The sequence below is a fragment of the Scyliorhinus canicula genome, chromosome 16 (genome assembly GCF_902713615.1).
Source record: "Scyliorhinus canicula chromosome 16, sScyCan1.1, whole genome shotgun sequence".
Lineage (NCBI taxonomy): Eukaryota > Metazoa > Chordata > Chondrichthyes > Carcharhiniformes > Scyliorhinidae > Scyliorhinus > Scyliorhinus canicula.
Genome location: NC_052161.1, coordinates 115,830,130 through 115,853,859, shown reverse-complemented (window position 1 = coordinate 115,853,859; position 23,730 = coordinate 115,830,130). Strand labels below are relative to the sequence as shown.

Genomic DNA, 23,730 nt, shown 5'->3' with positions numbered 1-23,730 from the left:
TACCCATCACTAGCATATACGACAATCGCCTGGATCAGGTATCAGAGGTGGACTGTGCAGTGGGCCTGCACCCCACTCTTCTCAGAGGGAGGGGGAAAATCAAGCAAAGTTAATGGGAGCAGGCGTTGTTGGGGTATCAGATGGGTTCTGCACAGAGTGAGAGCCAGGCATCTCAAAGAATCTCATACCTGGGAAACCTCCATCTAATTTACTTCCAACCTTGGGGCAGCACGGTGGCACAGTGGTTAGCATTGCTGTCTCGCAGCGCCGAGGTCCCAGGTTCGATCCCAGCTCTGGGTCACTGTCCGTGTGGAGTTTGCATATTCTCCCCGTGTTTGCATGGGTTTCACCCCCACAACCCAAAGATGTGTGTGGTAGTGGATTAGCCACGCTAAATTGCCCCTTAATTGGAAAAAATGAATTGGGTACTCTAAATTTTTTTTAAAAAATAATTTACTTCTAACCTGTGGATGGACCCTGAGTATGACTGACGCTGAGAGTTGAATTGTCTTTTGGCAGGAGCGTCTGGAGGCAGCACGTCAGGCTGTTAGCGAGACAAAGAAACAGAAAACTTCACTGTCTGACAGGGTCCAGATCCTCCAGAATGAACAGCAGGACATGGAGCATCAGCAGGTGGAGCTGGAATGTCAACTGCGCAAACATCAGGAGGTGAGAGCCTTGTACTCTAATGTGCTACTTTCCTTTTCAGTGTTGAATTTTGTACAGTATTAGTACAAGCACAGATACACAGGTACTATATTAGCAATATATTATTCTTGCGCAATGAGATTGCAGAGTTGAGGCACAGAAGGATCTGGGTATCCTGCGACATGAATCATAAAAGGTTACCATGCAGGCACGGTGAGACAGTGGTTAGCACTGCTGTCTCGCGGCTCCAGGGACCCGGGTTCAATTCCAGCCTTGGGTCACTGTCTGTGTGGTATTTCCACTTTCGTCCCATGTCTCCTCCGGGTGCTCCGGTTTCCTCCCACAGTCCAAAGATGTGCAGGTTAGGTGGATTGGACACGCTAAATTGTCCCTGAGTGTCCAGGCATGTGTAGGTTAGGTGGGGCTACGGGGCTAGGGTGGGGGAGTGGGATTTGTTAAAATGTGTGTGGGCTGGATTTACATACGCAAAGTCTCGCGTGATCGCGGGGTCTCCCGGCTTCTATCAGCGCTGCGGCGCACTGCTTTTCGGGCACAGCGTGGGACGTTGGATCGCGCCCATTGTCTTCATTGGAGATTAAACACTGCCTGCCGTTCTCCGTCCTGCCTTCAGATGTTGCAGCAGCATCAGGAAGGTGACGAGCTGGCATTGCGGAGTGTTCAGAAACTGCAGGAGGAGAAACATCTTCTCCAGGAGCGGCTGACTGTCCTGCAACGCGCCATCGCTCAGCTGGAGAACGAGAAGCGCGAGCTGGAGCGGTCATCAATCCGCCTGGAGAAGGATAAAAGCGCCCTGAAAAAGACGCTGGACAAGGTGGGTCTGAAATATCGGGGCTTTGAAACACAATCAGAACCTGCCCCGATTAAACAGCGGGTGACAAGTGACATCGGGGTGGAAATGTATCCTTGGGGCGCGGGTAATGCTTCTTTTAAATTGAGAAACCAAAGGAGATGCCAAAGTTGGGGAAGGTAGGAGAGGTGATCAGGACGTCGGGGCACAAAGAGTTGGGTTTAGAATGCCTGAAAGTTGTTGGAAGGAAGAAGGAATTCAGAGATCCATTATTTAACTTCCTTCTTGGGCTTTTGGAATTTTCAGGTTTCTAAATGTCCTAGTGCAGAACTCAAACTCTGTTGGTTTAAACCCCAGTGCTGTATTCACATTCATGCCATCTCTACGATCACCTAGTTCCACCTCCATTAACATTACTTGAGTTTAATCGACTGATATCCCAAGTCTGGCCACAAAGAAGACACTGAAACTAGGATCCTTTGGTGAAGGCTGTTTATTGCAGAGCCTACTTGTCCAGTCTTAATATAATCTCCTCCAGTGCTGGCTAGTGCTTCTTTATATACACACCCGAGTATAATGAATTAACCAAAACCCAACTCCTGTTCACCTTATTACCTTCAACCACTCGGTATTTAACATCCAACAACAGAACAGATTAGATACTGACAGAGTTCGCCTTGTCTCATCTCATTTGATGCTGAGACCCTCATTCATGATTTTGTTATCTCTGGACTCAACGGGCTGGATTTCCATGGAGTCAGAGAGACTCTGTGGAGGGCTGAAAATGGCAGCTGGCACCTGATTCCAGGATTCCTGACCCCCATTCCTAGGTTTTTTCGGTTATCAGGAGTGCCTTTGAAGGTTGCAGGCTGGCTTGGGTCACAAGCCTGTATCCTGCACTCCTGACCTGGCTGGCTCCATTGTGGGGATAGGCATATACTAATCCTCTGCAATTTACATGCTGTTGGGCCAGCCTTTGAAAGAGCCATGGTTTACGACACCTCAGTGGTGTCATGAACCATAGTCTGCATGAAGGAACCTTTTGAAAGATAAGATCATGCCCTACATGCCAAGGTATGCATCCACCGCCCCATGATGCCCCCATGTGACCCATGCCAAGGTATAGCACTCCCATCCCCTTTCACACACGGTACACTGTAGAACCAATGTATCAATCATCCAGATCCTTTGAAGTGCCAATAGCAGAAACTGCAAGCACATGAAACCGTGTATCATGTGTAAGTACACAGTGTGTAATTGACAGGAGAGATCAGAGCTGTCAATCAAGCATTGCCCTCCCTTGGATTCAGGTGTTTCAACATTCTAATTGATGCCTGCTTCTCAGCCAAGAATGCACAGTGAGGCCTTTTAAACAGCTCACCTTGGCACCCGGCTTGCCTCTGAACTCTTTCCCAGGTTGACTCACCCAACTGGAGCCCACACAGTAGCCACTCCTCCCCCCCCCCCCCCCCCCCCCCCCCCCCCCCCCCCCCCCCCCCCACCTCCTGCACAACAGTGAAAATTCTGCCTTGCCTGGCACTTTGCACTGAAGTGGAAGAACATTTCCATCTTCTGCTATCCGCCTCGAGAATGAAAATCCAGCTTAACTATTCCAATGCTCTCCTGCCTGGTCTCCCACATTATACCCGCCATAAAATTGAGGTCACACAGCTGCCCATGCCCTAACTCTGAACAAGTCCCACTCCCCTATCACACATGTGCTTACTGACCTCCACTGGCTCCCAGTTGAGCAACGTTTTGATTTTAAAATTCTCATCCATTCTCAATTCCCCCATGGCCTTGCTCCTGCCTATCTCTCTAATCTCCTCGAACCCTCCGAGATATCTGTGCTTCTCTAATTCTGACCTCTTTTTCAATCAATGTTGCTCCACCATTGGTGGTCGTGCCTTCCGTTGCCGAGGTCCCAAATTCTGGAATTCTCTCCCTGCAGCTTTCTTTTTTTATAAATTTAGAGTGCCCAATTATTTTTTTTCCAATTAAGGTGCAATTTAGCATGGCCAATCCACCTAGCCTGGACATCTTTGGGTTGTGGGGGTCCAACCCACGCAGACACTGGGAGAATGTGCAAACTCCACACGGACAGTGACCCATGGCCGGGAGTCGAACCTGGGTCCTCAGCGCCGCAGTCCCAGTGCTAACCACTGCGCCGCATGCTGCCCTCCCTGCAGCTTTCTGCTTCTCTCCCTCGCTTACCTCCTTTAAGGTATTCTCAAAACGTTCCTCTTTCACAAAGCTTTCTGTCACCTGACCTAATAACCTCCTTATGTGGTTCGGTGTCATACTTTGTTCTGTCATACTCCTGTGAAGCACCTTAGGACATTACATTGTGTTAAAGGTGGTATGTAAATACAGCATCTTTGTTGTTGTTGTTGTGCTGCATTTTCAGCAGTGCTGGCCTTACAGATGGAGCAAGCCCTGTGCTCCTGTGGTTTACGCGGATGTGAAAGATTCCACCTCCGATATACAGAACAACATTCTTCCCACAACAAACATCAAAACAGATTCTCTGGTCATTCCTGTTTCTTGCTCGTGGGATTTTGCAGGCACTGAATAGCTGCCCTTTCCCCCTTTGTAGCAAAAGTCCTGGTACTGTGATTAATGGTATGACGTGCTTTGCGACATTTTCTTGACACAGGAAGGTGGGCACAATGAACTGGGCATTTTCCCTTTAAATCTTTTTCACAATTCTAAGCTAGCCAGCCTACAAACGATAAGACTGATCTGCTCAGCTCAGCTGTACATATGGGGCCTTGGCAATAGCAATGTGTGTTTTAATTGGTTTCAGCCTGGTGTTCATAGAATCATGGAATAATAGAGTACAGACAGAGGCCGTTCAGCCCATTATACTACCCCAACTCCCCTACTCTTTCCCCATAGCACTGTACGGGTGGCACGGTAGCACTGTGGTTAGCAGTGCTGCTTCACAGCGCCAGGGACCCGGGTACGATTTCCAGCTTGGGTCACCGTCTGTGCGGAGTCTGTACGTTCTCCTCGTATCTGCGTGGGTTTCCTCCTGGGGCTCCGTTTTCCTGCCACAAGTCCCGAAAGACGTGCTTGTTAGGTGAATTGGACATTCTGAATTCTCCCTCCATGTACCCGAACAGGCGCCGGAGTGTGGCGACTAGGGGATTTTCACAGTGACTTCATTGCAGTGTTAATGAAAACTTACTTGTGACGCTAATAAAGATTATTATTATTCGTAAATATTTTCCCTTGCAAGCATTTATGCAATTGTCCAATGTTGCTTTCTACTCGATGTGCTTCCACCAATGCTTTTCAGATTTCCAGATTGGAACAACTTGCCGTGTAAAATTAGCGTTCCTCATGTTGCCTCCTGTTTTTGATCACGTGTTGCGGCACATCGCGTTTTCAGCCGTAATGTCTCATCCCATTGGTTGTAGGTGGAGCGTGAGAGACTGCGGTCGGAGGAGGATAGCATGCGCATGTCTGCAGAGAAAGGCCGCCTGGATCGTTCACTCACAACAGTGGAACAGGAACTTGTGGAAGCTCAGAGACAGACCCAGCAACTGCAGGTAGGAACCACAGGTAGAGGCCTAGTATGTGGAGCAGGGGATCACATTGGCATGGCTAAAGACTGGAGCCAGCATCTCGACAGTGTACGACAGTACAGAAAAAAAAACCCCAGCATCTACGACCCATGTCTGAATCTGAAGTGCACCTTTAATTAGGAGCACTCAGTTACCATGTTCTATTAAGCTCCACCTTGAGGAATTGATGGGTAAGGGAGTGAAGCCAGAAATAAATCTTTGTCATTGTCACAGGTCTTAACTCCATATACACCACCGTCAACACACTTGATTTTTGCTGGTGTTTCCCTGGTCCAATTTCTCTCCCTTCCATTCTGGAAGGCATTACGTCATTTTGAGATTTGGTTCCGAGCCTGCTGGTTACTATCGGCAACCTTTCCCTCCCCTATCAAGAACTTCCCCTAGATTGCCGTTCTTCATTCTGTGCCCAGACTGAGGAGAGCATCATGTCAAAACATAACCTGACACCCACACGTTTTATATCAGTAATCACTGGATCGTGGATAAGGGGGGGGGGGGATTCCTGTTTAAAAATAAATAAATTTAGAATACCCAATTATTTTTTTCCAATTAAGGGGCAATTTAGCGTGGCCAATCCATCTACTCTGCACATCTTTGGGTTGTGCGGGTGAAACCCACGCAGACACGGGGAGAATGTGCAAAGTCTACACGGACAGTGACCCGGGGCCGGGATCGAACCCGGGACCTCGGCGCAGCGAGGCAGCAGTGCTAACCACTGTGCCACAGTGCTGCCCCGTGTATTCCTGTCTGATCCTGACGCCCTATCCCAGGGAGTGATGCAGAGACGGGGGGGGGGGGGGGGGGGGGGGGGTCCTGGCCGATCTATGGCTCCCTAGTCCAGAGGATGATGAAGCCTGGTTAGACGCCTTCAGTCCTTCATGTGTAACCCAGTAAACAATCCTACTGTGGTAACTTAAAAGTTAATAATGACCTAGGGATCTGTCCCACCGGTCAGTCCATCCAGACTGTAGCTTTGGATTTGCACATTTTAAAACAGAACTGGAAACCTGCTGGAGTCGGCGGGGTGAAGCCACTGACAGTGTTGGAGTGAATGTTTAATGGTCTGAATGCCTGAAAGAGTACGGGGATTGTTACTTGTTTCCAAGAGTTCCTGAGGAGGTGAATTTTCATCCACTTGAGCCTCTAAGGAAGTTGTGTCTGGAGTCGGAGTCTCTGGAGAGCTGGGCTGGGTCTCTGCCAAGTGGGGAAGTGAGGTACGAACATTATTTCATCCAGATGTGGTAATAATTCAGTCAGTGCCATTGTAACTGGGTTCAACCGCAATATTAACTCTAACCTCAATCCTCAAAGCCCATAAATTATATGATTGATGACAATGTGCAGCTTTGAAATTCAAACTGAAGCCTCCTGGACAAAGTAAGTAATGACTGAATCACAGTTAATTTAAATGGAATCCTCCACTGAGCCAGACGGTTCTCAGAAAGAGGTTCCTGTGCTTTGTTTATGGTAGCTGTCTGCCTCGCCCATAGGGCTCTCCGATCTCACTTCTCAATGTAATCCATCCACCAGACTCCATGTACTTTACCGGTTATTTAATTTCGACTCGAGTCCAGTCGTCATACTGGCCGTTGGCTGGCTCGTCAACCTAGATTGTGACAGCTGGGTTCAGTTTGTTGCTCCGAATTCTCGATCGTTTTCACCGACTCCAAATTCATGAGTTCCGGCACCAGCACCGGTGGTTGAGGCTGCTTCTCTCCGATTTGAAAATTCTGTCAGAAAAGACAATGGCCGGGATCTTCCACCAGGCGGCGCTATTCCCCTCAGCGCAATGTGCCCAAATTGGCTAATCCGGTGCAAGAGATGGCGGAATTTTAAGCGTACGTTGAGTTCTCACAATCTTTTGTGCTCGTCTTTTTGTTCTAAATCTCGCTAGAAACTGGCCCGGCCCACAAATCCAAGGATGTGCAGGTTAGGTGGCTTGGCCATTGTAGTAATCCACGGGAGGCAGGAGTTCCGTCACCACACCAATATTTATTTACAATAACGATATTACAGGAGCAGCTCCAAACAGTGCTGCTAGCAGTCCAGTCAACTTAAGACTGGCTCACAAAGCCTGCACAGGTGATTATATGGGCCCCCTCAATGAGCTATCATTGAGGGAGCTCATACTCCAATTGGCCAACCAATAAAGCCAATTGGAGTTCATTACAGCCATGCTGGATTTCCCCTTAGTGCCCAAGGGTTAGGTGGGGTTACGGGAATAGGACGGGGGAGTGGGCTGAGGCTAGGGTGCTCTTTCAGAGGGTCGAATGGCCTCCTTCTGCACTGTAGGGATTCTATGCTTCCTCCTTTCTACGGTCCTGAGTGGTGGTGACAAGGCATAGAATGGGGTGCAGACAAAGACCCAAAGATGCCTCGACGGAATTAGGGAGAGGGAAAGCTGTGTTGGTGATTGAGAGCCCAGGTTCAGCACAACCTCAGCAAATGCACAGTAAGAAGTCTTACAACACCAGGTTAAAGTCCAACAGGTTTGTTTCAAACACGAGCTTCAAACAACCGCGCAACCTCAAACAAACCATTGTTTGCAGCAAATTACCCAGCCTTCAGAACAGCAACCACAACACCACAAAACCCTGCCAGGGTAATCTCTGCAAGACATGCCAGATCATCGACATGGACACCACCATTACACGTGGAAACACCACCCACCAGGTACGCGGCGCATACTCGTGCGACTCGACCAATGTAGTCTACCTCATACGCTGCAGGAAAGGATGTCCCGAAGCGTGGTACATTGGCGAGACCATGCAGACACTGCGACAACGAATAAACGGGCATCGTGCGACTATCAACAGGCAGGACTGTTCCCTTCCAGTTGGGGAACACTTCAGCAGTCAAGGACATTCAGCCTCTGATCTCCGGGTCAGCATTCTACAAGGAGGCCTTCAGGAGACGCGACAACGCAAAATTGCTGAGCAAAAACTTATAGCTAAGTTCCGCACGCATGAATGCGGACTCAACCGGGATCTGGGATTCATGTCGCATTACATTCGGCCCCCACCAACAAGCCTGGACTTGCAGAGGCCTACCGACTGAACTGGCTTGGGACAATTCACACCTCTTTAACCTGGAGTTACCTCTCTCTCTGCATCTTTGATGATTTGATTGCCTGCAGGTGCTCGCATTCCGGGGCATCTCTGACTGTGTCTATATAAACATTTCTGGAACAAGCCTTTCCATTCACCTGAAGAAGGAGCCGTGCTCCGAAAGCTCGTGTTTGAAACAAACCTGTTGGACTTTAACCTGGTGTTGTAAGACTTCTTACTGTGCTCACCCCAGTCCAACGCCGGCATCTCCACATCTTAGCAAATACAGACCATTACTGTCACAACTCTTATAGGTGGACGAGTCTCACTGAGGGCAGCGAACTGAACGTTGTACAGAAGCAAAATGCTGCGGGTTTGGGAAATCTGAAATAAAACAGAAAATGCTGGAGAAACTCAGCAGGCCTGGGCAGCATCTGTGGAGAGAGAAACCAAGTTTTTTTTTAAATTTAGAGTACCCAATTATTTTTTCCAATTAAGGGGCAATTTAGAGTGGCCAATCCACCTATCCTGCACATCTTTGGGTTGTGGGGGTGAAACCCACGCAGACACGGGGAGAATGTGCAAACTCCACACGGACAGTGACCCAGGGCCGGGATTCGAACCCGGGTCCTCAGCGCCGTAGGCAGCAATGCTAACCACTGTGCCACCGTGCTGCCCGAGAGAAACCAAGTTAACGTTTTGAGTCTGTCTGATTCTTCAGAGCTAAAGTGAGGGAGAAATTTGACTTTTACTGCTAAGTGGGCTTGCAAAAGGTGGAGCAAAATAGAAAGTCAGGGATAGGTGGGAGCTAAGGAGAAGTTTAACAAAGATGCCATGGAACACAAGATAAAGGGAGTGTTAATGTTGGTATTAAATACTAAAGAAGGTGCTGATAGTGGCACAAAGGTAAGATGAGAGAATGTTTTAAGAGCAGAACAATGGGCAGCGCTCTGAAAGCAAAAGTTAAGATCAATGACCGATGACCCAGTTGGGGGGGGGGGCTTAGCAGGTGATCCAAAGGGTTGGATTTTAAAAAGGGTCAGGATGAAGGAGGGAAGTTGTCTGAAGTTGTTGAATTCAACGTTAAACCCAGAAGGCTGTGGGCAGCACGGTGGCGCAGTGGGTTAGCCCTGCTGCCTCACGGCGCCGAGGTCCCAGGTTCGATCCCGGCTCTGGGTCACTGTCCGCGTGGAGTTTGCACATTCTCCCCGTGTTTGGATGGGTTTCGCCCCCACAACTCAAAAGATGTGCAGGGTAGGTGGATTGGCCACGCTAAATTGCTCTTTAATTTGAAAAATGAATTGGGTACTCTAAATTTATAATTTAAAAAAACCCCCAGAAGGCTGTAAAATGGCTACTCCTCCAGTTTGCATTGGGCTACACTGAAACATTGCAGCAGGCCAAGCATATAGGCATGAGAGGAAGATGGTGAGTTGAAATGATAAGTGACAGAAGGTCGGGGTCATGCTTGCGAACAGAACAAAGGTGTTCCGTAAAATGATCACCCGGCCTGTGTTCAGTCTCTCCAAGGTAGAGGCGACAGTATAGGGAGCAGCGGACACAATGGACCAGATTGAAGGAGGTGCAAGTGTCTTCACCTGAAAGGAGTGTTTGACGGTGGCCTTAGATGGTGAGGGGGAGGAGAGACTAAAGGGGCAATCTTTTGCGATTGCATAATAATAATAATCACTTATTATCACAAATAGGCTTCAGTGAAGTTACTGTGAAAAGCCCTTAGTCGCCACATTCCAGCGCCTGTTCGGGAGGCTAGAACGGGAATTGAACCCGCGCTGCTGGTCTTGTTCTGCGTTACAAGCCAGCTGTCTTAGCCCACTGTGCTACATCAGCATGGGGAATTATGGGTGATGGAGGTGTGGACCAGGGTTTCACAAAGGGAACACTCACTACAGAATGAATGCTGTTGGGGGGATGAAGGAAAGATATGCTTGGTGGTGGCATCATGCTGGAGTTGGCTGAAATGGCTAGATTGGACCTAACCAGTTCTCCACTGACAAAAACAGTTTCTCTCAGCTCTGACGGCCGTGACATTACTCATGAGGGTCCACACATTCCATGTGCCAATGGTGACCAGTGTCACCTTTATCTTTTTTTGAGATTAACATACGGCCGCATTGACGGGACCCCTACTAACTGTGGTCTGTTGACCAGGAAGGTGAAGTGGACTACATTTAGCCACCTTTTCTAGCCCCTTCCTGATAGTGGGGTGGTGAGAAGTGTGAGAAAATGGCTGTTCACTCGCTCAGGCGACTGCCGAGTTCCACCCGCTTCCTGCCAGTGAAAAAGGGCCCTGTGTGCAGCTCCCAGTGAATCCACACCTACTGCTGTGTCACTCACCCATTGCTGCACACAGATCGATGATAGCTAACAGATGATAGAAAGAAGACGAACGTGACTTTCGTGTGAGTTGGATGATAGTGAGGGAGAATTGTGCATCGTTGGCCTCACTCTCTTGTCTTGACCTATCATGGTCCAGTGGCAAGACAGGTCAAGGTGGCTTGAAATAGATCCAGACGCACAGGGTGACCAGGGCATCTTCTGAGTTTTGTCGAGCTCTTATATATTCCACAACATGGTGCTGACCCACCTTCAAGACCATTAGAACTTAGATTAGTCTCAATCCACCCAGACTGCCGGAATAGGTCTTCACCTGTCAGGGTAGACCAGTCCTTTAGTCACTACGGGCCCCAATGGTTACCCTATCTGGTTTGACAGGCTATTGAAACAGTTCACCAGGTTATGGCTGCCGACGCTTGCAAATGACTACTTGGAACCACAGATGAGATCTGGGTGTAGGTGAGGACCAATACAGGATGAGCCACTCCAAAGAGTGCGGCCAGAGAGATGTGCTAGGCCTGCTGGTCAGAGAATAAGCTACTGGGGAAGGGTTTGTGAGATGGGCCTTGCAAATGGGTTTAAGAGAAGACTGGATGTGTTTCTGTTAAGAATCGAGGTTAAGCGTTATAACGAGAGGTGTGGTTAATCTGTAAAAGAAGGGGTTGGTCTTGTTGGGCATGTTGGCTTTTAATGAGAAAATGGTCGCAGTGATGAATGGAAGGTCCGAGTGTCTGTCAGTGGTGGCCTGTGAAGGGCTGATTGAGAAATATGTTAAAATATTATCTAGTCGGTTTTTCTCTTTCCACTCTCTGCTGATCGTTGAAGATGGATTTACAGATTATTAGGAAGAAGATTTTATATAGCCTGGTAAGTGTGACTGCCATGTTTGGAACAGACTCTGTCTTGACAGACAGTGCCAATGTCTCAAACATGGCTTCTCTTTGTGCTGAGGTTCTTGTCATGCCAGCAGGGCGTTAGGTAAGGGCCAAACCCGTAACCTCTGTCGCTGAGAAGGACAAGGGCAACAAACGCATGGAAACGCCACAACCTGCAAGTTCCCCTTCAAGTCACAATCCATGGTGTCTTGCAAATCTGATGCCATTCCTTCAACATCACTGAATCGGAAACTCTCTCCCTAAGTACATAGGGCGTCTAAGACCCGGGTTCGATCCCGGCTCTGGGTCACTGTCCGTGTGGAGTTTGCACATTCTCCCCGTGTCTGCGTGGGTTTCACCCCCACAACCCAGAGATGTGCAGGCTAGGTGGATTGGCCACGCTAAATTGCCCCTTAATTGGAAAAGAAAACAAATTGAGTACCCTAAAAAAAAAATGTTTTTTTAATGAGAAATAAATGCCTTCCTTGACAACATTATATGAGTGAGTATAAAAAAAAGAAATCTCTCATTCCTGATGCCCAAAAGTCAAGCTTGTGTGGATGTATGCATGGGTGTTCCTGGATTCTGCCTATTTAATTTGAGTCACAGCTTAAAGAATTTGAAGGTTCAGCCATAGAGGAGCCAAAAATACACAAGTCATATTCAAAACAGTTTCAGTATCATTGAAATATTGCCCAAAACTTTGGTCATCTTTATGTGGCCAATGATGCCCCCATTAAACTGTTGTTGTTGTCCGACCTATTTATTTTGGTACACAGTGGGCGCGATTCTCCGCTGCCCACGACGGGTCGGAGAATAGCTGGAGGGCCTTCCTGACATTTTTCCCGCCCTCCCGCTATTCTCCCCCCACCCACCCCCCACGGCCGCCCCACGACACGAATCGCTGCTCGCTGTTTTTTACGGCGAGCAGCGATTCTCCCCAGGCCGATGGGCCGAGTTCCCAGGCCTTTACGGCCGTTTTCATGAACGCAATCACACCTGCTCTCACCGTTCGTGAAAACGGCCGCAAAGTGCCGTCCCGGACAACCATGGCACCGATTGGCACGGCCGTGCCAAGGGTGGCATGGGCCTGCGATCGGTGGGCACCGATCACGGGCAGCGGGTCCGATACCCGCGCACTATTTGTTCCTCCGCCGCCCCGCAGGATCAGTCCGTGGGGCGGCTGAGGGGCATGACGGCCCGCGCATGCGCGGGTTTGACGCATCTGCGTGATGACGTCATCCGCGCATGCGCGGGTTGGAGCCGTCCAACCCGCGAATGCGAGGGTGACGTCATCGTGCGCGTCAGCCGCCGTGACGCTTGGCGCGCGGGCTTAGCGACGGTCGCTAAGCCCGCGATGCCGTGCTTCACGGGGCCGCGCTGCTAGCCCCGCCCGGGGGGGGGAGAATCGGGTCCCGGGAGGGGGCGCGGAGGCTGCCGTGAAACACGGCCAGTTTCACAGCAGCCTTTACGACTCGCCGCATTTGCGGAGAATCGCGCCCAGTATTTTCACATGGTTTTGCGCAGATGTGCATGCCCTGAGTCTTAAAGGGGTCAGCTTGGGTGCAGCCTGCACGGTGCCTTCCATGTTGCTTGGTCATTCGCACACATCTAATTTACAGGGGGCATCGGTATCCAGGGCATATTTCTGCCTTGCATCCCCTCTCAATTTCTAGCCAGTGTGACCCTCCCTGCATCCTTTTTTTAAAAAATGTTGATGGAATGTGGGCATCGTTGGGTAAGGCCCTGAATTGCCCTTGAACTGAGATTGGATTATTGCCCGGCCATTTCAGAGGGGATTTGAGAATCACCCACATTGCTGTAGGTCCAGAGTCGCATGTAGGCCAGACCAGGTAAGGATGGCAGATTCCCTTCCCGAATTGCCAAGAGTGAACCGGTTGGAATTTTAAACTAGTTTCATGGCCTCTATTACCGAGACTACCTTTCAATTCCAGATGTTATTAACTGAATTTAAATTACACCAGCTGCCATGGTGGGATTTGAACTCCAGAAAATTAGACTGGGGCCCCTGGATTACTGACCCAGTGACATAACCATTATGCCACCATCTCCCTGTTAGAGCCTCTGGTTTACCTTAGCTGACCATGCACCAGAATTCAGTCTTTAGTGGGCTCCCTTACGGGTATGCAGACAGTCCTCACCCCCATCCCTCACCTACTCCATCTCTGGCATGACGGACCTCCGAAGGAGTCTCTCTTACCTTTCACAAAGTCAAAAGAAAAAGCCTGCTTTTCCAGGGAGAAGCAAGATTTGGGAATAATCCAAGAAAAGTAAAATGAACAAGTTCAGGTCTGTGTTGGGAACCCCCTAGCTTGGCTTTTGACAAATCATTTTCAAACCTATTGTGGTAGATGATGGCATGACAGCAGAACCAGCACCCAAGATCATGCTTTGCCATTCGATGCCTGCTGCTGCTCCGAGCGGACCTCTATCAGTGAATTTAGACAGAATTATAATCTGCTAGACAGCAGCCTGGCTAATACCCAGCTCCATTAGTACCCAGCCTTTGCAAGTCATCTTGTCAGTGGTTAAATGCCGCGCACAATTTATAACATGACCTTTTCCAGTAAATGTTTGACCTCTTGTGTAAGAAACTGTACCCCTTTGATTCTGAGTGGCGAGAGGGATGCGGGTTAAAGGTTAAAGAAGTGTTTCTGTCACGTGGTGGTGTTGGCCAAATTGCCGCCCAAGGGCACAGCACCTCCTGGAACAAGCGACAGCTTCATCCTCCTCACTCTCCATCCACCCTGAGCTTAGCCATGAAGAGAGCCCAGAGGGTCGATCATAGACAGTGATGAATCGACTCCGGAGCCACTTAAAAGCTGAAAGAAAAATAATGACAGGGTTGTGATTTTCATGTTATTCTGAGAGTTGAGAATGGAGTGTTGTACAGTTCCATATGGTTCTCCCAGTTCTGCCACAGGTCAGCAATGACTCTGCAGAAAACCTTTTCCTGTGTTTTGCACACGGTCAGACTTTGAGCTGGAACTTGCTGAGAGGCATGTCGCATAACTGTTTTTTTGGTTTTTAAAAAATTTTTATTCAAATTTTCACAAAATATCAATAATAGAAAATACTAAGAACAGAAAGAACAACCCCCCCCCGTATACAAAAAAGAAGAAATAAATTAACGCCCGACATTAGCAAAAAACAAATATACATGTCCCTTCAGCCCAAAACAAAGGGACACCTCCCACTCCCACCCCCTCCCCTCCCCCCCCGGGTTGCTGCTGCTGCCGGCCTTATTTCTACCGTTCTGCCAGGAAATCTAGGAAAGGCTGCCACCTCCTGAAGAACCCCTGCACTGATCCCCTTAGGGCAAATTTCACCCTCTCCAATTTAATAAACCCCGCCATATCGTTGACCCAGGCCTCCACGCTTGGGGGTCTCACATCCTTCCACTGAAGAAGAATCCTCCGCTGGGCTACTAGGGACGCAAAGGCCAGGATGCCGGTCTCTTTCGCCGCCTGCACTCCTGGCTCCACTGCAACCCCAAATATTGTGAGCCCCCAGCCTGGTTTGACCCTGGATCCTATCATCCTCGGCACCATCCTTGCTACGCCCTTCCAAAATTCCCCCAGCGCTGGGCATGCCCAGAACATATGGGTGTTAATTCCTGGTTAATTTGCTGTCAGTCTAGATTCAATAAAATCTGAGATAGATTTGCAGGTATCATGTCATTTAATGATAACTAACTTGCAAGGCTGACTTAATCCATAGAGCCACAGGACACACATACTGTCTTCTGCAGCCTCCAGGATTAAGAGACTCTCAAACAAAAGGACTCTGGAGATATACTTTAAATTACATCAAGATTCGCATACAAACTTCCCATTGGTCATTTTACACACCTCCTGACCTGGCCCTATATCCTAATTGGCTCTCTTTATCCTGGGCACATTTTTAACCCAGCATCCTTTTCACTATTCTCCACGAGGCTACCATCCCCCGAGCCATGCTTTGCTCTCCTCTTTGTTCTCTGTCTGTGAACACATTAACCTCGGGGTCCTACTGTCCCTCATATTCGTTTGCTCACTTCCTCATGGGCATGGTTTGCTGGGCTCCCTGAGCACCTAATACACCTGTCCTCGCTCCCAAAGAACCGGCTCATCCTTGTCCCGGTCATGTGAGCCCTATGCAGCACCATAAACTGTATGAGGCTAAGCCTCGCACAAGAAGAGGAGGGGTTCACCCTTCCTAGGGCGTCCGCCCACGTTCCCTCCTCAATCTCCTCACCCAGCTCCTCCTCCCATTTACCCTTCAGCTCCTCCACCGAGGCCTCGTCTACCTCCTGCATCACTTGGTACGTTGCCGAGATCCTCCCCTCTCCAACCCACACCCCCGAGAGCACTCTGTCCTGGACCCCACGCGGCGGCAACAGAGGGGACTCCGCCACCTGCCGCCTGACAAACGCCCTTACCTGCATATACCTGAAGGTGCTCCCCGGGGGAGCCCGAACTTCCCTTCCAGCTCACCCAGGCTCGCAAACTTCCCGTCTACAAACAGGTCCCTCAACCTCCTAACACCTGCCCTGTGCCAACTCAAGAACCCGCCATCAATTCTCCCCGGGACAAACCGGTGGTTCCCCCGTATCAGGGACCCCATCGAGGCCCCCACCTCCCCCCTGTGCTGTCTCTATTGCCCCCAAATTTTGAGGGTAGCCGCCACCACCGGGCTTGTGGTATACCTCGTTGGAGGGAGCGGCAGCGGCGCCGTTACCAGCGTCTCCAGGCTCGTGCCCACACAGGTCGCATAAACTGTTAATAGTTGATGGTCTTTGGTGAGAGCAGATCTTTGCCCCTTTTCCCCTGGCTGAATTCTCATCCCCCACCTTCCCTGACTCCTGCTGTTCCCTCTTCAGGCTCAGCTTTCGGACATAGAGCAGTCTCACTCCCAAAGCCTGATCGAAGCTGCTGCCCGCCACCGACAGGAGCTCCAGAAAGAGACGGAACGACTGCGTACGGTTCAGTCGCAGACCGAGAGGACGCTGGAAGCACGGGAACGGGCTCATCGACAGCGTGTGAAAGGACTTGAGGAACAGGTAAAAAAAATCAGGTTTCCTCTCCTCCTTCCTTGAAAGTAACAAAGTGACTGGAGTCTCATTCAATGGGAGGCATCACCCTCTGCTTTCTCAGTCAAGTAGCCATTTTCCAGGGCAGCACGGTAGCCTAGTGGTTAGCACAGCTGCCTCACAGCGCTGAGGTCCCAGGTTCGATCCCGGCTCTGGGTCACTGTCCGTGTGGAGTTTGCACATTCTCCCTGTGTCTGCGTGGGTTTTCACCCCCACAACCCAAAAATGTGCAGAGTAGGTGGATTGGCCACGCTAAATTGCCCCTTAATTGGAAAAAATAATTGGGTAATCTAAATTTTTTTTTTATTTTAAAGTAGCCATTTTCCGTGCAATTGACCTGTTAGTCAACCTAACAAAATGGCGACGGCGATGGATGTGGACGCCCCGAGTTCCGCCAACACGCCGGCGGCAAGAAGCGCTTCGAGGTTAAAAAGTGGAATGCAGTCGCCCTGTGGGCCTGGGACATTGTGGTAGATAACCGCGCCATCTGCCGAACTCACATCATGGACCTGTGTATAGAATGTCAGGCAAACCAAGCTTCCGCAACTTCAGAGGAATACACTATCGCATGGGGGGGGGGGGGGGGGGGGGGGGGGTGTAATCATGCTTTCCATTTCCACTGCATTTCATGTTGGCTGAAGACTAGACAAGTTTGCCCTCTGGACAACAGGGAGTGGGAATTCCAGAAGTATGGCCACTGAATTGAAGGAGCAGGAATCAGTCTGCAGCCCTGCAGTGTCTTCAGAACTCCACTCCAATCTGCTTCCCCCTTCTCATCAGCTCTAATTGAAGAGTTTATTCAAATAGCAAAGACTTGACAAACTCCAGCCCCTTTTATTAAAAAGATCCGTTTACTTTCTCCAGTTACAAGCGTTCCAACTTATGTTAAAGTATCTGAAGACTCGCTGTATCGTAGTGAAAGGCCATTGTACACATCACCTGCTAACATTCTTGTTTTTTGCTTCTCCACGTCTGAGATGGGAAAGGCTGAGGTTTTCACCGGCTCTTTCCTAATTTGTATTTTATTTAATAAACAGTTGAGTTTAGCAAAAAAAAAAAAAAATTGACCTGTTAGTCGATCACAGGCAAGCCTGGTCCTAGCCACATTCTTCACTCACACTCACCCGGAGCTATTGTATAGGATCAGAAGGAGCAGGAATCAGACCAGGGTAGAGACTGGTGGTTATACATTGCTTGGCACCACACCATGCTGTACATTAGCTTGGTGAGTGAATACTTCTGCCACTTAAGGCAGCCACTCTGTAAACAGCTGTGTTGGCCTTGGGACGTAGTGCAATCTATTGCATCAATTTCTGTCCGTACAGCTAATGTGCAACCTCAGGACAGCGTCGATCAGGAATGCGTATTCCGTCAGGGTACTGTATTACAGTGGACACCTCTACCACCTCTGATAGAATACCACATCAATACAATGTACCATCTCGCTACAACATTGTACCATTCTGGGATAGTGTACTGTGAGAATGGTTCCAGGGATGAGGGACTGGGAGGGATAGATTGGAGGAGTTGGGCCTGATCTCCTGAGAGAAGAGATAGGTTGAGATGAGTTTTGATAGGGACGTTCAAGATCATGAGGCAACTGGACAGAGTAGACGGGGAGAAACTATTCCTGCTCGTGGAAGGATTGAGAACGCGAGGGCACAGATTTAAAGTGAAATGAGGAGAAACGTTGTGAAGCGGCGATTGGTTAGCATCTGCAATGCAGTGCCTGTGAGTGAGGTGGAGGCAGATTCAATGGCGGCTTACAACAGTGACTTGGATAATTATCTGAAGAGAAAACAATTTATGGGGCTCGGTGGAGAAAGGCTGAGCTGGCACCAACACGATGGATCGAATGGCCTCTCTGTTGTATCCATTCTATGATCTCTGTGTGGCGTGCTGCATCAGGGTGGTGTACCATCTCAAAGGGTAATGGATGGCAACCCCATCTGGATTTGTTTAGTCAACATTGCTGGTTGTGTGTATGTAAATAAACCTGCTTCATAATTGTGATTAATTTTACCCTGGATAATTAACAATTAAATTCTCTATTTAAATTTGAGGAATAGACCTCCCTCAAGTTTTCACGTCCGGCTGTTTTTATGGGAGCCTGTTTATTTCTGGCAGAAATTCTAAATACTCGAGCCTAGGGAGGGCTAGATTGATAACGAGTCGAATGTACAGACTGGAACATTTTGTCCCACATTGTGGAAGTGTTAAATGTTTCCAGAATCGTCTGAAAGGGGGTGGGAGTACGTGATGGGTAGGAATTAATACATTAATAGCGAGGCATTTGGCACATGGGAGGGAGAATGATTGTTGGCAGGAGTTGGTGGGGCAAATCCCATTCACCCAGGTGCATTTTATCTCAGCCAGTCTCCTGCATGAGGTGAATTCAGGTCCAGTTCCCTCGGGCTGTTTGGTCTTGAATCGGCATCTGGCTCCGCTTGGTATTCTGTCCTGTGGTTTTACTCTGTCTTTGTTTGTTATGTGCTGCAGGTTTCGACACTGAAGGACCAACTGCAGCAGGAACTCCGGAGACGCCAACCTCAGTATTCCCACTCCATCCTCTCTGGAAACTAATTCCATTGCTGGCACTTGGCAGCGTCTATGTGGCAGCCTTCATTCCCTTGTAAAACAGTGATCAACCACAACAGGCACAGAACCTCTAATGACAGCAGAGTCATAGCACACCCTTTACTCACCCCCCCCCCCCCCCCCCCCCCACACACCAGCAGCATCTGGTCCAAATCATCACCGCAACAACCAAATCCAATGTTAGGAGGAATCGCCAGCAGAGACTCTGACATTTTTACAGGACAGGCTTCATGTACAATTCCTATCTTTCTCCAGCGCTTGTGTTCCAGATGCAGGTTTTCGCAGCTTCTATAAGGTCTGTGTGGATGAGTTGCCAATGCGCCTGGGGAAATGGTCAGCATAAAATGCCTTTGACACCTTTAGAGAGAATCTGGGCCAATCTAATCTATTTGAAATAAGCATAGGGATACTTTTTAGGTATCCCCCTCTTCCTATTTTAATAACAAAAATGGCAACAAACTTAAAAAATTTTAAATCGATTCTCAGCCCCGAGAGGGTTAGACATGCTGATCGGAGATGGTTAAACTCCTGAACATTGGTCCCAAAAGGTTAAACTTCCCATGCGTCTGAAGCACAGGTCTGCGAGGGTTAAATCTCTCTCCTTCTTGCCTCAAGGCAGCGAGGACACGGGTTTGGCCCTGGATCACTGTCCGTGTTGAGTCTGCACATTCTCCCAGTGTCTGACAACCCAAAGATGTGCAGGGTAGGTGGGTTGGCCATGCTAAAGTGCCCCTTAATTGGATTTTTTTTTTTTTTAATAATCCTTCTCCAAGCGGTTGTCTGAATGAGTTAGAGAACCTTCTGCGGTGCCAACCTGAACCATAAGTTACAGATTAGGCAAACTCTGATCCTTTCCACATCTAATTGTGCTAGCTGCAAACGGCTTACCTCTCTCAATCCTTCTTATGTTCTGTTCATCATTGACTGCGGGTATCATCTTTTCCATGTGATTTGAGAGCACTGGCCCGTACAACACGTCCAACAACAATCACCACTTTTGCACCCTGGCTCACCACTTTTTCACATCCACAGCCTGTTGCACCAGGCTTGGCTTGCTGACTTTCCAGGCTTGCCAATCTGTCAGCATTTTATAATGGGAGCCTCTGACTGGCTAAGCGCATCAGGTGATAGATGTAAAGAAAGATTCTGCTGGCGGTACAGATCGTACTGACACAAAACAGAAAATCCTCATGTCCAAGCAAGTCGTAGGGATCAGAAGATGGGATCATTTGTGAGTTCAGTTTGCGTACGGGTACTGTAATGAACACCGTGGTAACTGCCCTATTCAAGTCTGTGGAGGTGTAAAACGGCCACTGAATCTGGATTTTTAAAACATCTCTTCACTGTGGGGACTCGCACTGTGGAGCTGATAGTAGTTACTTAGGTTTTCAAAGTATTTTCATCAACTGCAAGGCAAACATCACAACAGGGAACCCCAACCTCACTCTCTGCCACTGATCTTTTTTGACTGGCAACAGGAGCCAATCTTAATAAACTCGCCTGAGGCTAAACTTTTGGAACTGCTGTGTGCTACCGATGAATCAGCTTGTTTTCTTTTCCTGGTCCACGTTGCCAGGACACCACACTGGGCCTCGGAGGGAGAGTCCGTGGCACCAATGAATCTACATCAAAGAAGGAAAGAAAGACTTGCATTTCCAACTCGGGTCCTCCCTTGGCATTGTACAGCCAATGTACCTTTGAAATAGAGTCACCAATGTAATGCAGGTAACAGGACAGACTATTTGCACACAGCAAGGTCCCACACGCAGCAAGGTGGCAATGACCACATCATTTTTGGCCAAGGGTTGAAGGTTGGTCCAGGTACCGGGAGGGGGGAAAAGCCCCTGGAACCTGGACCAACTCGTGTCATGGGATCAAGATGGAGGAAAATGCCGACAATTTGCAGGAAAATGTAAAGTTCCGCTAATGAGAACACAACATGTGATGGGGAATAAGGAGAGGAAGATTTTGGTTCTGTTTTGTGCTTTTCTCCCATTTTGCTTTGCCATTTTATTCTGACAGCGTCCCTGGAATATGCAATGTTGGCCTCTTCGCCAGCAGTGACTATTTCTTTGAGTGATCGTATAGATTGTGTTTGTATTTTGAGTATAGGTTACAATGGTGCTACACTAAGTGGGGAAACCTGGCTCCAGATTAGCAGGAGAAGACAGGCCCAGGAGATCGATTTTTATTCAAGAAATGAAAGGATTTTTCAAATCAAAAAATTGCGACAGGATTTTGTTGACAGGTCAGACTGCATTCACAAGCAGCCAGTGTTTTTACCTGCGCAATATTAGAGCTTCCCATGAGCCCTCCGTGGGTAAAAATGGTAGTGAGCCATTCAGACTTGAAGGCCTCAGGTTTGTTCCTCACTTGCGATGAGTTGTATGATCTCAGCCAGGTGCTAATTGGGACCTCGGTGTCCTTGGGCGAGGGAGGCTCTGCTCCTCTGACAGTCCTTTGGTCATTTTCCCAAGTGGCTTTTCATATGAATGAGGAGGGAGGAGGACGTCATAACTGAGCCTGATTCTGGTTCAAATCCACACCAGCGCGCATGGGGTGGCAGGAGCTGATGGTAAGTGGTCAGGAGCAGGAAGCCTGGCTGCTTTCACTCGCCACTTCACCAACTAAGATGAGTCAACTCTGACCCATGTTCTAATGTGGCACCCACATGGACTTTGTGGCACAGTATGACACTGGCGCACAAGGAGTCGCTGTACAATCAGAGACTCTGACAGTAGCACAGAAGCGCTCACCCAGGTTCAACTAGATTTGTGTGATAAATTTGGTCTGAGGAGAATAAATTGCCCATTATTCAAAACTCATTCTTTTTCTATAATTACCGAGGATTTATTGTAGCAGCTTCTCTTGGAATGTCTGTCCACGAAGCAAATTTACTCTAAAGTATTGCAATAACCAGCAGTTGACGAGACCAAACACTGATTGTTTGAGGCAGCTAATGTTCACCCCCTTGCATGCATCTGGATGTATTTTTGCAAGTCCGTGTTTAGACCAGTTCTCCAGAATTGAACTATTAACCAGCACTGAATTTTGAGATGCTGTACATTGCTGTACATTTAGGATTACTGTGTTTGTGAAATGAATGTGAAACGCTGGATTCTAAATACACCAGCCCCAATTGTTTGACTTTACCTTTGGTATGCTGTAGATAGTGAAACGTAGACACTTTATCAGAGCTCACTGGAGCGAATTGTCTCATCCAGATCCGTTCTCCATCTGCCTGGATGAATAGATTTTCAAACGTAGCTAGAGTATCATAATTTTTTAAAGCATCACTTTATCTGAAAATAGATTTAAAATCACAGGAGATCTATTGTTCATAATCTAAAGAAGAAATCGATACAAATGCTTAAAATATCTATTTTTTTGGTGTGTTCTTTTTTTTAAAAACAATTCGCTGTCTCCTAGTTTTTTTCCCTGATGTTTTCCAGTAGCTTAGTGCGGTCGGATCCGGCATCAACATTTAAAGTTGAACAAGAAAGCCAATTGTTTCTGGTTTCTTGTTCCTTGTGCAGAGAGATGCATAAGATGTGTTGTATCTACCAGCTTGTAACCATTTGTGACCAATGCATCCTCCCCCCCCCCCCCCAATGTACTGGACCATTCCTGATGGGCAAAATGCATCAAAGATGTCTGTCAGTCAGACCAATACTAAGCTGAATCCAGACTGGTGGTGTGATCCCTGAAGGACAGAAACATGCGGCGCCATATCCAGGACGTTGCGACTATCGTTTTCACAGAGGGATGATCACCTTGAAACAACATTGTCGCCGAAACCCACCAAAGGCCCACTGCAGGCAGTCCCAGCCACTCCCGCACCATCGCATGTTTACTTTCCAATCATGCAGCAGATCTTTTGCCACACAAGAGAGACTGCAGAAAACCAACACCCGGCTCCGGCCCTGCTTTTCCAAAACCTTTGCTACACCTGTGATGTCCTTGTGCTAATTTTGAGTGCATTAGGTGGCTACTTTTTGTAGGTGTCTTATTGCTTTAACCACCGTCCCATCCCTTGAGTCCATTAACTGTAACCCGTTATTATCACACTTTCAGGAGTGGATTGGGTGCCACAGATACTGATGGGCACTTTGCTTTGGGAATTGTGTTAGATGTTTCAGAAAATAAACAGTGAACATTCAATTCTCCTGTATGCTTTGAGGATTTTTTTTGTCGTTGCTTTCATTCATTCTTTTTGGCAGTCCAGTTCCTACAGAAATTATATGTCGCGCTGTATATTGAAACTTTAATTTGAAACCCAAGTTTGATTACAGTAGAACTCGCCCAAACGTTTAACCGATGTGACCCCCATTTTAAGGCTCCAGACTTCATATGACCTCCTCCCCCCCACCTCACACCCAAGTAAAAATGGGGGGAGGTAGTTCTTGAGTTGATGATAAGGTGCAGTGGGGGTTAAAACTGCTAGGCTTTGCCCTGATAAATGCGGAAAAAAGCACCTTTTTACAGGTTGTGGTTGTAGCAGTAATCGGGCCTTAAGAGGATAGACAAGCCATGGCCCACTGACAGAAAAGTAACACAATTATTTAAAGGAGCATTCAGTCAAAACAGTCTGAGCTTCAAGGTCTCCATTGCTCGCTTGGAGTTCAGGTCCACCCCCCCCCCCCCCCCCCCCCCCCCCCCTTCAATCTCATCCCACAAAGGGTATCAGGACCCAGTGTTTGGAACCCCCTGTCCTAAG

At 48.5% G+C, this 23,730-nt stretch overlaps 1 protein-coding gene and 1 pseudogene across 8 annotated transcripts in view; both read left to right on the top strand.

Moving 5' to 3' along the window:
• Positions 1–23,179, top strand: part of LOC119950617 (rootletin-like) — a 136,616-nt gene extending 113,437 nt beyond the window's left edge. For 6 of the 8 annotated variants that reach the window (XM_038773206.1, XM_038773210.1, XM_038773209.1 and 3 more), the window contains exons 32-37: positions 520–669; positions 1,280–1,480; positions 4,879–5,010; positions 11,274–11,315; positions 16,206–16,385; positions 18,915–23,179. In XM_038773206.1, the coding sequence (XP_038629134.1) occupies positions 520–669; positions 1,280–1,480; positions 4,879–5,010; positions 11,274–11,315; positions 16,206–16,385; positions 18,915–18,998 (789 nt within the window). In that variant the 3' untranslated portion in view covers positions 18,999–23,179. The remainder of the gene's footprint in view (positions 1–519; positions 670–1,279; positions 1,481–4,878; positions 5,011–11,273; positions 11,316–16,205; positions 16,386–18,914) is intronic. The other 2 variants (XM_038773211.1, XM_038773205.1) reach the window with 1 other exon arrangement.
• On the top strand, positions 16,647–17,477 carry LOC119950620 (annotated as a pseudogene).
• Positions 23,180–23,730: the final 551 nt, after the last annotated feature.